Raw genomic sequence first — 14,981 nt, 5'->3', positions numbered from 1 at the left:
CAAAACCTGAGAGATTCCTTTACAGGAAGTGGCCTGTCTGACCATTTCTTGAACTTCTTTTCCATCTCTATCTTTTACTAAGGATCTCTGCTCTAACGTGACACTTCCCACGTCGTCCATAGGCGCTCAGAGCCCGGGAAAAAACAGAATGTCGTCATTCCAGCCCCAGGCTGAAACACATTATCGCCTTTCTCAAGTGGCCGATCAAGGGACTCTGGGCTTATGCGCGTGACCCGACCGCCCCCGCCTTTGTGATTTTTTCCTCTGTTTGCCGAAAAGGAGATTCCCTGTCGGAATATTAGCGCTTTTCTACGAGAAAAATGGCGTAAAAATTGATTTTAAACAGCGGTTGACATGCTTCGAAGTACGGTAATGGAATATTTAGAATTTTATTGTCACGAATTGCGCCATGCGCGCGACACTTCTTTACCATTTCGGATAGTGTCTGGAACGCACGAACAAAACGCCACTATTCGGATATAACGATGGATTATTTTGGACCAAACCAACATTTGTTATTGAAGTAGCAGTCCTGGGTGTGCATTCTGACGAAGACAACAAAAGGTAATCAAACTTTTATAATAGTAAATATGATTATGGTGAGTGCTAAACTTGCCGGGTGTCTAAATAGCGAGCCCGTGATGCCTGGGCTATGTACTTAGAATATTGCAAAATGTGCTTTCACCAAAAAGCTATTTTAAAATCGGACATATCGAGTGCATAGAGGAGGTCTGTATCTATAATTCTTAAAATAATTGTTATGCTTTTTGTGAACGTTTATTGTGAGTAATTTAGTAAAATTTTAGCGAATTCCCCGGAAGTTTGCGGGGGGTATGCTAGTTCTGAACGTCACATGCTAATGTAAAAAGCTGGTTTTTGATATAAATATGAACTTGATTGAACAAAACATGCATGTATTGTATAACATAATGTCCTAGGGTTGTCATCTGATGAAGATCATCAAAGGTGAGTGCTGCATTTAGCTGTCTTCTGGGTTTTGGTGACATTATATGCTGGCTTGAAAAATGGGTGTCTGATTATTTCTGGCTTGGTACTCTGCTGACATAATCTAATGTTTTGCTTTCGTTGTAAAGCCTTTTTGAAATCGGACAGTGTGGTTAGATTAACGAGAGTCTTGTCTTTAAATAGCTGTAAAATAGTCATATGTTTGAGAAATTGAAGTAATAGGATTTTTAAGGTTTTGAAAATCGCGCCACAGGCTGCAAGTGGCTGTTACGTAGGTGGGACGCAAGCGTCCCACCTAGCCCATAGAGGTTAACGTGCCATCTGAAAGACGGCGCCATACACAGGGCAATGTCCCCAATCACTGCCCTGGGGCATTGGGATATTTTGTTAGACCAGAGGAAAGAGTCCCTCCTACTGGCCCTCTAACAGCATCTGGTATCCCATCCAGGATCCAACCAAGACCAACCCTGCTTAGCTTCAGAGCCAAGCCAGCAGTGGGGTGCAGGGTGGTATGCTGCTGATGTAACTATACGTAGTTATCCACACACTGACAATTGTATGTGCATTCATATGCATTGTCTCTCAAGCTATAAAACTACAGTACCGGTATATTGTTTAGAGAAAGCTATTTTAAATGAGCCAAACTTTTCTCTAGATACAATCCAAAGATATTATGTTGTGGGATCTATAGCAGTGAAACATCCCCCCAAAAATGACTACGCAATTTTCGAATTTAACAAACTACCTCAAGATTGTAATTTTTCTTGTTCATCGCAAGTGACTCGCAATTTTGGATAATGTCACGTCCTGACCAGTATAGAGGATATTTTGTTATTGTAGTTTGGTCAGGACGTGGCAGAGGGTAGTTTATTTATGTATTACGGGGTTTTTGGTCACTGGTCTATGTTTGTATTTCTATGTGTATATTCTAGGGTAGTTTTTCTATGTGTAGGTTGGGTGCTGGACTCTCAATTGGAGGCAGGTGTTTCTAGTTGCCTCTGATTGGGAGTCCTATAAATAGGTGTGTGTTTTGTTTGTCACTTGTGGGTAGTTGTTTGAGAGCTCTGCTTTTGTTGAGCCTGCGTCTCTGTTCCTGTCGTTAGTTTGTTTATTGTTTTTCCGTGGTGTTCGCATTTTTTATAATAAATATGTTGAGCACGCAACCCGCTGCATTTTGGTCCCATTCTCTCTTCCACGACAGCTGTGACAGATAATGTGTTTTCTTACATTATTTGAACAAAATCTTGGTCAAATAGAATGTTTTTTCTATCATAGAGAACTTGAGAGATGTTACATTCCGCATTGGGCAATGGTAAAACAACAAGTGAAGTACTGAATCAGTATTTCACAATTCAAATAATCATTATTTGTTTCTAGTGTAAACTTATTGATATAGTACCTCTGATGAATGCATTTAGTTTATTCAACAATTTATTAGAAAAGAGAGGAAAATAACAAATCATAATTCTATTCCTATACAAAAAGTCATACAAAGTATGCATTTACTATACAGTGCAATTCCTTTTCCTTTTATATTTTTAAACATTTATCATATACTGTAAATTGTATCACTAACTACTTTTTATTTTAACCTGCTTTATTTTCTCCCTCTTCACTATGATTGACTCGATGCGACATCCCCTTACACCGGTCACTAACAAAATACCTTTTCAGATACTTCCGGAACTCCTTGTCCCGGACGCCATAGATGATGGGGCTGAGGAACCTGGGGAGCATATAGACGATAAGGTAATTGGCGAAGCGAATCTCCAGGATGCGTCCGGGTAAGATAAAATGCAAGACAGTCTCCACGGTGGGGGAGATGTAGGACAGCATGCACATGAGGAGTTGCCCTCCGTGGAGCATGATGGTGTTCCTGGCCCGCTGGGCAGACTGCTTCTCTGAGGACAGAACCCTGGCCACGAACAGGATCCGCAGGTAGGTGTAAACCAGGGTGAGGAAGACACAGGAGAAGTAGATGGTGTCGAAGGCTTGCCTCTTGTAGGTCAGAATGGGGTCCTTGAAGACGTTCTGCCTCAGACAGAACACGCGTGTTTGGAAGAAGCTCAAAGACTCAGTGGCCATGGTCACAAAAAGGTCGGTGATGTCGGGCACCACACAGATGAACCAGATGAAGCCGATAAGGGTGTAGGTGCGGCGTGCCGTGCAGATCTGAGCGTGGCGGAGGGGGTTGCAGATGGAGATGTAGCGCTCAATGGCCATGCTAGCTAGGTTGACTGGGGAGGTCCTGGTGGTAAAGACAGCCACAAGGATGAAGAAGCAGCAGAAGGACACGTTAATGGTGTAGAATATGTAGCTCAGCACGAACAGGGTGGTGGTGACAGTGAGCTGGATGGCGTCGTTGATGACCATGTGGATGAAGAGGATGTAGCGCGGGTTCCCGTAGAACACACGGTTCCTGAAGAAAGTGGCCACCACGATGCTGTTGATGTAGCTGAGGCTGAACCACACCAGCACCACGATCAGGTTCTTCACGAAGGCAGTGGTGAACGTGTCTCTCTGAAATATCTGCGGGGCATAGCTCATATTTCCTAGTGGACCAGCCGATGAGTTCATAGTTCCTAGGCTGGGAACACAGAGAGAAAGAGAGGGAGTATGAGATTGGAAAATCCTTAAAAAAATATTGAATACATTTTATAACCTGTGGAAGTAAAATAACTACAGAATGTCACCTCAAACAGTTTGAAATGTCATGTCTATATACAAAACTGTACAAATGTTATGATGTTTTTAATCACTATGCCTAACATAGGCTAAATAAACATTGAAGTGGAAACTAGTATGAGTCCTTTTTTTGAAGTTTCCCTTTACTTTTTTTACAGCCAATAGAGCATAAATGTTGACAATACACACGCATTGTCACATATACTCCCTCTCCGGCACTCGAGGTCGTCAGGCTGCTCATTATTATGCACACTTGTCACCATCGTTATGCACATCAGCCCATCATCAGACTCAATCACCTGCCTGATTACCTTCCCTATATATGTCACTCCCTTTGGTTCCTTCCCTCTGCGTTATTGTTTCTGTTCAGTAGTTCCATTCGTGACTCTTGTTTTGTTCCTTGTGTTGTTTATTATTAAAAGTCACTCCCTGGACTTGCTTCCTGACTCCCAGCGTACACGTTACAGAATAACGGCTCACCAAAGGAGAGTATCAGGGATTTTTTTTGAGAGTGTAGGTGACGTCGGGTCCGGGTGTCGCAACCGGGAATGCCTCCAAGACCCGCTTGTCCCGTCAAGAGTACATTGTCGAGTCTACCGAGGATGCCTGGGACCGGCTCGTCAGGCTCCCGCGCCTCAGCCGGCTCGACAGGTTCCTGGTCCTCAGGACCGTTCCTCTGGTCGGCATCCTGCGGCTGGAGCTGTGCATCAGGGAGGTGTTACTGTCTCGTATACTCCCTCTCCGGCACTTGAGGTCGTCAGGCTGCTCATTATTACGCACACCAGTCACCATCGTTATGCGCATCATCAGACTCACCTGGACTCAATCACCTGCCTGATTACCTTCCCTATATATATTTTTAAATTGTATTTATTTCACCTTTATTTAACCAGGTAGGCAAGTTGAGAACAAGTTCTCATTTACAATATACAGTATGTCACTCCCTTTGGTTCTTTCCCTAGGTGTATTTGTTTCTGTTTCGTTGTTTCATGTCTGTATGCTACTCGTGTTTCTTTGTTTTGTTCCTTGTTATTTATTAAAAGTCACTCCCTGAACTAGCTTCCCAACTCCTAGCGTACACGTTACAAGCCTGTCCTAAAGAACACAGATGTTTTGGACTAAGAATACAACAGCTTTGAATACTTGCTTCAAGGAATACAGTTCTTGGCATTACAAGTTACTTTTTCGAAAGGTCTCACTGCAGCAAGGTACAATACGTTGCTGTTAATGTCAAACTATTTTGCAAAGTGACACTAAGCGCCAAGTTCATTAGTAGTCAAAACAATAATCCAAGTAATGCAGTGTATTTTAAAGCAAATGTTTTTTTACTGCATTGCAGTACACATCCCTCAGCTGTTTACTGAAACAGTGGTGGGGTAAATGCTTTATCTTTTTAACTGCAGATTGCCCTAATAACAATCATATAATTGAGGAAAAAGTTCAGCCTTTAAGTATTCATATGAAATTGAAATCTATGCATATCATACATTTTAAGTCTTCTGTGCCACTGTTTATATAATGGGTTGAACCCATTCAGAATATCACTGAATACAATTTTTGGTACTTTAAGTCACATATTTACATTTGGAATTAATGGCTGCATTTACACAGGCAGCCAAATTTCTGATATTTTTCAATTGGTATTTTAACCAATCAGATCAGCTCGGATGTGATTGGTGAAAATACCAATTACTGGGGGAAAAAAAACAGAATTGGTCTGCCTGTGTAAACGCAGCCTAAGTTACATATTTAGCTGCCAAAAAAGTACCTAATTGCAGGTGTATATGCTGAAAGTCACATTCTTTATGGGAAATAAAATTAATATTGTGCCATAAAGGCAAAGCTTTGTTATTCAGAATAATGTAGCAGATTGGTATAGACCTGAATGTACATATGAATAGACCATAAATGCTTAGATTGATATTAAGTGAGCTTCTTTAAGGAAATGGCTTTCTCACTGAATCACAAATTGTATTGCAATTAAATCGGTGTTCAACATACACAGCACAAATAACAACCTTTCACCTCACCTTAGTATCTGTGGAAGGAAAATGTGTATAGTCTTTCATTCCAAGAAATGTCCACTTACCTCATCCCACTTTAGTTGCATAGGTACCAAGCAGGTAGGAGCTGTCTTATAAACACTTGATTCTGATGTCATCATTGAGTACGTAGTAGAGAAAAAACAATCCATAATGCATGTCCATGGATTGGCTCTGATAAGCATAACCTTAGGAATGTTGCACAACAAACTAGGTGTGCAAAACAATTAAGGCTAAATATAGATAGTTGTTTGAACTGTGTTTGGAATAACACTTGCCATGGAATATGCGAGGAGGCAAGCAGTGTATTTTGTCATGCAGTGAATCTGTGTTTGAAATTCACTGCTCCCCTGAGGGACCTTACAGATAATTGTATTTGTGGGATACAGAGATGAGGTAGTCATAAAAAAATAATGTCAAACACTATTATTGCCCACACAGTGAGTCCTTGAAACTTATTATGTGACTTGTATTCTTACTCTAGAACTTATTTAGGCTTAGATTAACAAAGGGGTTGAATACTTAATGACTCAAAACATTTCAGCTATTAATTTTTTATAAATTTGTATAAATGTTGGTAAAAAATATTCTACTTTGACATTATGGGGTATTGTGTGTAGGCCAGTGGCAAAACAAATCTCTATTTAATCAATTTTAAATTCAGACTGTAACACAATAACATTTGAAAAAAGTCAAGGGGTGTGAATACTTTCTCAAGGCACTGAAGGTACACTGAAGAACATTTGGCAGCGATTACAGCCTCCAGTCTTCTTGGGTATGATGCTACATGCATGGCACACCTGTATTTGGGGAGTTTCTCCCATTCTTCTATGCAGATCCTCTCAAGCTCTGTTAGGTTGGATGGGGAGAGTTGCTGCACAGCTATTTTCAGGTCTCTCCAGAGATGTTTATTCAGGTTCACGTCCGGGCTCTGGCTTGGCCACTCAAGGACATTCAGAGACTTGTCAGGAAGCTTGTCAGGAAGCCACGTAAAAAGTTGTCACAATAATATAACAATAGCGAGGCTATATACAGGAGGTAGCGGTACCGAGTCAGTGTGCGGGGGTACAGGATAGTTGAGGTAATTTGTACATTTAGGAAAGGGTGAAGTGACTATTCATACACTGCTCAAAAAAATAAAGGGAACACTAAAATAACACATCCTAGATCTGAATGAATGAAATAATCTTTTCTTTACATAGTTGAATGTGCTGACAACAAAATCACACAAAAATAATCAATGGAAATCCAATTTATCAACCCATGGAGGTCTGGATTTGGAGTCACACTCAAAATTAAAGTGGAAAGCCACACTACAGGCTGATCCAACTTTGATGTAATGTCCTTAACCTGTTAGGGCTAGGGGGCAGTATTTACACGTCCGGATAAAAAACGTACCCGATTTAATGTGGTTATTACTACTGCCCAGAAACTAGAATATGCATATAATTATTGGCTTTGGATAGAAAACACCCTAAAGTTTCTAAAACTGTTTGAATGGTGTCTGTGAGTATAACAGAACTCATATGGCAGGCAAAAACCTGAGAAGATTCTGTACAGGAAGTGCCCTCTCTGACCATTCATTGGGCTTCTTGACTCTTTTTTATTGAAAACTTAGGATCTTTGCTGTAACGTGACACTTCCTACGGCTCCCATAGGCTCTCAGAACCCGGGAAAAAGCTCAATGATGTCGAGGCAGCCCCTGGCTGAAAAACATTAGCGCCTTTGGTAAGTGGTCTATCAGAGGACAATGAGACTGAGGCGCGTGCACGAGGCGACCCCATGTTTTTATTTTCTCTCTCTTTGTACTAAAACACAGATTCCCGGTCGGAATATTATCGCTTTTTTACGAGAAAAATGGCATAAAAATTGATTTTAAACAGCGGTTGACATGCTTCGAAGTACGGTAATGGAATATTTAGACATTTTTGTCACGAAACGCGTCGGGCGCGTCACCCTTCTTTAGACTTCGGATAGTGTCTTGAACGCACGAACAAAACAGAGGATATTTGAACATAACTATGGATTATTTTGAACCAAACCAACATTTGTTATTGAAGTAGAAGTCCTGGGAGTGCATTCTGACGAAGAACAGCAAAGGTAATAACATTTTTCTTATAGTAAATCTGACTTTGGTGAGGGCTAAACTTTGTGTTGTCTAAATAGCTAGCCCTGTGATGCCGGGCTATCTACTGAGAATATTGCAAAATGTGCTTTCACCGAAAAGCTATTTTAAAATCGGACATATCGAGTGCATAGAGGAGTTCTGTATCTATAATTCTTAAAGTAATTGTTATGCTTTTTGTGAACGTTTATCGTGAGTAATTTAGTAAATTCACCGGCAGTGTTCGGTGGGAATGCTAGTCACATGCTAGTCACATGCTAATGTAAAAAGCTGGTTTTTGATATAAATATGAACTTGATTGAACAAAACATGCATGTATTGTATAACATAATGTCCTAGGGTTGTCATCTGATGAAGATCATCAAAGGTTAGTGCTACATTTAGCTGTGGTTTGGGTTTATGTGACATTATATGCTAGCTTGAAAAATGGGTGTCTGATTATTTCTGGCTGGGTACTCTGCTGACATAATCTAATGTTTTGCTTTCGTTGTAAAGCCTTTTTGAAATCGGACAGTGTGGTTAGATTAACGAGAGTCTTATCTTTAAAATGGTGTAAAATAGTCATATGTTTGAAAAATTGAAGTTTTTGCATTTTTGAGGAATTTGAATAACGCGCCACGGGATTACACTGGCTGTTGAGTAGGTGGGACGCAAGCGTCCCACCTAGCCCATAGAGGTTAATGGGAGAGAATTGTATTTCTGTTCAAAAGCTTAACTCAGTCATCGGCATGCCCCCAGGGACACAGACAGGACCTGGCATCATGTGACAGGCTGTTCTATGTTCAAGTATAAAACCCCCACCCTGATTTACTTTCTTCAGACCAGGCCTCCACTCCATGAAGAGTTGGCCAATAGGTTTGACGCTGCATCCCTCTACTGAACTTTAACCATACCACGGTATGGTTAAACTATTAGACAATCGAGACAGAATAATAACAAGTCTTTGATATTAATTAATAGTCTGCAGGTAGAAATTTGATATCATCGAATGCGAAGACCGACGAAACATACATTCTATAACGGTATTAATGAATGTCGCTTTGAAAGATCCATTCTAACCGAGAGAGAGAGAATGCGGACAAAAACTCTCCAACAGGACAAAAACTCTCCAACAAGGATCCCGACGACACACTGAGCGTAAATATATATTGATTGAAATTGTTCCCAAATGAGTGAGCGTTCATGTGCAAAGGATTAGCATATCAATTGTTAATATTTATCAACTCTGTAGGGTCTTCTCAGCTGACCCCCCCCCCCCCTGCCCCTTGTTGGTTTATCAAGCCGCCATGCCGGTTTAGCCCACTAGGGCACATTACCAATTCTTTGTGACGATAATGACTGTTTGTATACTTTCTGTGAATTACTTTGTTTAGTAAATAAATGAATTTAAGACAGTTGATGTATGGATGATTTAGTAAAGACTGGGTTCGTGCAGATACAACAATTTGCGACGTTTGGAATGAGACTGGACGAGGTAAAATACACCATTTAAACCAGAAGATAATCGGTCAGATACTATAATATAATATATAATGTTTTAATATAGGAAAGTTATATTAGGAAAATTATAACTTTGTAATCTGAATATTTTCCTTGGTGCCACGATCTCCTAGTTAATTACAATTCAACGATTAACCCCTGTGCGGCCTCTGTCCCGTATGCGGGATGGACATCCAGCGAAAAATCATATCGCCATTAGCATAACAAAATGTAATAATTTTTTTTCCCCAATTTTTTTTCCAAATTATATCGTTTTATAGATACACCTCTCCTGAATCGAACCACGTTGTCCGATTTCAAAAAGGCTTTACAGCAAAAGCAAAACATTAGATTATGTTAGAGGAGTATATCGTAAAAGTAGCCACATAGCCATTTTCCGACCAACCACATGCATCACAAATAACCAAAAAACAGCTAAATGCAGCACTAACCTTTTACAAACTTCATCAGATGACACTCCTAGGACATCATGTTACACAATACATGCATTCTTTTGTTCGATAAAGTTCATATTTATATATAAAAACAGCATTTTACATCGGCGCGTAACGTTGACTAACTATTTTCCCTCAAATGCATCCGGTGAAACAGTGCTACAATTTACTAAATTACTATTCGAATTTTTTTTTAAATGTAATATTGTCATTCTAAGATTTATAGATGAATATCTCTTGAAAGCATCTGTAATGCCAGATTTAAAAATAACTTTACTGGGTAATCACACTTTGCGATAAAAGGGGTTGCGATACTCAGAACAATAGGCTAGCAATAGCAATAGGCTAGCCATCTTGGAACAATCGCATATCACATCTAGTCTTGTATACTATTGTCGTTAATCCCTTACCTTTGATTATCTTCATCCTTAGGCACTTCCAGGAATCCCAGGTCCACAACAAATGTATTTTCGTTCGAAAAAGTTAATCCTTTACGTCCCAATAGCTTGTTCTTGTTAGCGCTTTCTGAAGGCTTCACCAAAAGTTCCGACGTGCGCGGGGCTACTCTTTCAACAAAATGCATTTTTTTCTTATTTAGGTTCGTTCAAACATGTCAAACGTTGTATAACATAAATCTGTTGGGCCTTTTTCAACGAGAGCTCCAATAAGATTCGAGGGGGACGATTGCATTGTGTTTCAAAACGTTTCGAAAGGGGAGGGTAACCAGGGGCGCCGGCGTCATAATGGTGATGGCCCTCTCCGTGTGACCACGTTCCACAGCGTGTCATTCTGTCAGTTTTCACAGTAGGAGACTCAAATCACTTTGTAAAGACTGGGGACATCTAGTGGAAGCAATAGGAAGTGCTCAATGAACCATAGCTCACGGTGTGATTAATAGGCAACGTGATGAAGTTGAGTTCGCAATTCAGAATTCCACTTCCTGTTTCGATCTGTCTCGGGGTTTTGACTGCCATATGAGCTCTGTTATGCTCACAGACACCATTCAAACAGTTTTAGAAACTTTAGGGTGTTTTCTATCCACAAGTATTAATTATATGCATATCCTAGCTTCTGAGTTTGAGTAGGAGGCCGTTTAAAATGGGCACGAATGTTTTTCAAAATGCGCTGTGGCGCCCCCTATCCTAGGCGACCGTCAAGAGGTTAATCAGTTTAATCGCGTGATAATAATAACAGGGAGTTATTTTGATAAACATGTCTTCAGTTAATGGTGCCCAAAGACACGACACTGTCAAAAAGAAATGTACAGTGTATAAAATATAAGGGGTGGAAAATATGTTAACATAGTGTGTTTATTTATTTTTCTTCTCTTGCATTTTGTAGATTAGGTTTCTGGCTGTAATGCCAAGGACCTGAAGTCGACAGTGTGGCAGATGCTACCTTGCATTCTGTGAAACTGTCTTGCCATCGCCACAACCTGGACTGGGCAGGGGATAAGGCCTGTTTCAGATGCAGCACTCAATAATTCTCCTTCTTGGTCAAATAGCCCTTACACAGCCTGGAGGTGTGTTGGGTCATTGTCCTGTTGAAAAACAAATGATAGTCCCACTAAGCGCAAACCAGGTGGGATGGCGTATCGCTGCAGAATGCTGTGGTAGCTATGCTGGTTAAGTGTGCCTTGAATTCTAAATAAATCAGACAGTGTCACCAGCAAAGCACCCCCACACCATCACACCACCTTGTCCATGCTTCACGGTGGGAACCACACATGCGGAGATCATCCATTCACCTACTCTGTCTCACAAAGACATGGCGTTTGCAACCAAAAATCTCAAATTTAGACTCATCAGACCAAAGGACAGATTTCCACCGGTCTGTCTCTTCTTCTTATTGGTCTCCTTTAGTAGTGGTTTCTTTGCAGCAATTCAACCATGAAGGCCTGATTCACGCAGTCCCCTCTGAACAGTTGATGTGGAGATGTGTCTGTTACTTGAACTCTGTGAAACATTTATTTCATATCAAATCAAATCTTATTTGTCATATGTGCCGACTACAACCTTACAGTGAAATCCTTACTTACGAGCCCCTAACCAACAATGCAGTTTAAAAAAAAATATGAATAAGAGATAAAGTAACAAGTAATTAAAGTGCTGCAATTTCAGAGGCTGGTAACTCTAATGAATCTATCCTCTGCAGCAGAGGTAACTGGGTCTTCCTTTCCTGTGATGGTCCTCATGAGATCAAGTTTCATCATAGCACTTGATAGTTTTTGCGACTGCACTTGAAGAAACTTTCAAAGTTATTGAAATGTTCCGCACTGACTGACCTTCATGTCTTAAATAATGATGGACTATCGTTTTTCTTTGCTTATTTGAGCTTTTCGTTCCATAATATGGACTTGGTATTTTACCAAATAGGGCTATCTTCTGTATACCACCCCTACCTTGTCACAACACAATTTATTGGCTCAAACGTATTAAGAAGGAAAGAAATTCGCCAAATTAAAAATAACTTTCAACTTGTTAACAACTTAAAACATCCAGCGAAAAAATCAGAGCGCCATATTTAAAACCAAATCTAATAATTTCTGTTTCTCAAACATACGACTATTTTACACCATTTTATAGATACACTTCTCCTGAATCGAACCACGTTGTCCGATTTCAAAAAGGCTTTACAGCGAAAGCAAAACATTAGATTATGTTAGGAGAGTACATCGACAAAAACAACCACACAGCCATTTTCCTAGCAACTAGCATGCATCACAAATACCCAAAACACAGCTAAATGCAGCACTAACCTTTGACGATCTTCATCAGATGACACTCATAGGACATCACATTACACAATACATGCATTTTTTGTTCGATAAAGTTCATATTTATATATAAAAACAGCATTTTACATCGGCGCGTGATGTTCAGAAAATATTTTCCCTCAAATACTGCCGGTGAAACAGCGCCACAATTTACAAAAATACTTGTCATAAACATTGATATAAAATTAAACTGTCATTCAAAGAATTATAGATGAACATCTCCTTTATGCAAACGCTATGAAAGATTTCAAAAAAGCTTCACGAGGAAAGCACTCTTTGCAATAATCTGAGTACTGAGCTCAGAAATATACACTAGGCTATACAGATAGCCGCCATCTTGGAGTCATCTAAAATCATACATTGCATTAGAAATATTCCCTTACCTTTGATCATCTTCATCAGAAGGCACTTCCAGGAATCCCAGGTCCACAACAAATGTTGTTTTGTTCAATAAAGTCCATAATTTATGTCCAAATAACTCCTTGTTGTTCGTGCGTCCAGTAAGCTACTCCAAGTGTAGAAAGCACGCAGACGATGTCACGACGAAAAGTAAAAAAAAGTTGTATTTACGTTCGTTCAAACATTGTAAAACATCAATCTTTAGGGCCTTCAGAACATGAAGATTCAATAATATTTCAACCAGACGGTTCCTGTGTCTTGAAAAAGCTTTGGAACGGGAGGATCCTCGCTCGTGAATGCGCCCCAAGAAGTGATGTCATCCCACTGCCTCAACAACTTCCCGTCCTTGTCATTCGGGCTCTGTTCATCGTAGAAGCTTCAAACAACTTTGTAAAGACTGTCGACATCTAGTGGAAGCTGTAGGAAGTGCACAATTATTACTACATCACTGTGTACTCAATAGGAAAAGACTTGAAGAGAGCCCATGCATCCAGATTTCCACTTCCTGGTAGGATTTCTCTCAGGTTTTTGCTTGCCATATGAGTTCTGTTATACTCACGGATACCATTCAAACGGTTTTAGAAACTTCAGAGTGTTTTCTATCCAAATCTACTAATATTATGCATATCCTAGCTTCTAAGTTTCAGTAGGAGGCAGTTTAATATGGGCACATATTGTTTCTGAAATTGTCAATACTGCCCCCTATCCTTAAGGAGCTGTAAGAGGTGTTAATAGGCTATTTAACTGTATTGCAAAAATAATATTGAATTGTGTTTGGTTGTCAACGCAACTAAATATCAACATTTGAAGGAGATGCATCTTTTGTGCCACTGATTTAGTATGGCATATATTCCAGATTGTCTACAAATTAATAATTTATATGTTGGATTTACGTCTCCATCTCAACCAAAAATCTAAGTTAAAGAATAGGACTAAATAAAATAAAACTTTATTTAAAGTGCATTTAAAGTTTGATATGATTTCGTCCTATTCTTTAACTTCGCTTTTTGGTTGAGATGGAGACGTGAATCAAACATATTAATTATTAACTTGAAGATTACATTATAAATCAACCAAAGCTTGAAATCCTAGGCCTATATGTATTGCTTATTTTTAGTTGAACCCTGGGTTGAATTTAAAACAATAGCTGTTGATGACTTTACAAATGCTACATACAGTTGAAGTTGGAAGTTTACATACACCTTAGCCAAATACATTTAAACTCAGTTTTTCACAATTCCTGACATTTAATCCAAGTAACAATTCCCTGTCTTAGGTCAGTTAGGATCACCACTTCATTTTAAGAATGTGAAATATCAGAAATATAGTAGAGAATGATTTATTTCAGCTTTTATTTCTTTCATCACATTCCCAATGGGTCAGAAGTTTCCATACACTCAATTAGTATTTGGTAGCATTGCCATTAAATTGTTTAACTTGTGTCAAATGTTTCAGGTAGCCTTCCACAAGCTTCCCACAATAAGCTGGGTGAATTTTGGCCCATTCCTCCTGACAGAGCTGGTGTAACTCAGTCAGGTTTGTAGGCCTCCTTACTCGCACACGCTTTTTCAGTTCTGCCCACACATTTTCTATAGGATTGAGGTCAGGGCTTTGTGATGGCCACTTCAATACTTTGACTTTGTTGTCCTTAAGCCATTTTGCCACAACTTTGGAAGTATGCTTGGGGTCATTGTCCATTTGGAAGACCCATTTGTGACCAAGCTTTAACTTCCTGACTGATGTCTTTAGATGTTGCTTAATAAATCCACATAATTTCCCTCCCTCATGATGCCATCTATTTTGTGAAGTGCACCAGTCCCTCCTGCAGCAAAGCACCCCCACAACATGATGCTGCCACCCCCGTGCATCACGGTTGGGATGGTGTTCTTTGGCTTGCAAGCCTCCCCTTTTTCCTCCAAACATAACAATGGTCATTATGGCCAAACAGTTCTATTTTTGTTTCATCAGACCAGAGGACATTTCTCCAAAAAGTACCATCTTTGTCCCCATGTGCAGTTGCAAACCGTAGTCTGGCTTTTTTATGACGGTTTTGG

The 14,981-nt window shown here is 39.8% G+C and overlaps 1 protein-coding gene across 1 annotated transcript; it reads right to left on the bottom strand.

The window, feature by feature from the left end:
• Positions 1-2,553: 2,553 nt before the first annotated feature.
• or90a1 (odorant receptor, family 90, subfamily A, member 1) lies at positions 2,554-3,549 on the bottom strand. Its single transcript, XM_014165831.3, has one exon. The coding sequence runs from the start codon at positions 3,541-3,543 to the stop codon at positions 2,554-2,556; it is 990 nt and encodes a 329-aa protein (XP_014021306.3). The 5' UTR covers positions 3,544-3,549.
• Between the last annotated feature and the right edge of the window lie 11,432 nt (positions 3,550-14,981).

Source organism: Salmo salar, chromosome 22 (assembly GCF_965601325.2).
Source record: "Salmo salar chromosome 22, fSalSal1, whole genome shotgun sequence".
Lineage (NCBI taxonomy): Eukaryota > Metazoa > Chordata > Actinopteri > Salmoniformes > Salmonidae > Salmo > Salmo salar.
This window is presented reverse-complemented; position numbering and strand designations above follow the sequence as displayed.

Excerpts from the sequence above, each read along its gene's own strand:
- or90a1 (XM_014165831.3), bottom strand. The coding sequence starts at position 3,543 with ATGAACTCATCGGCTGGTCCACTAGGAAATATGAGCTATGCCCCGCAG.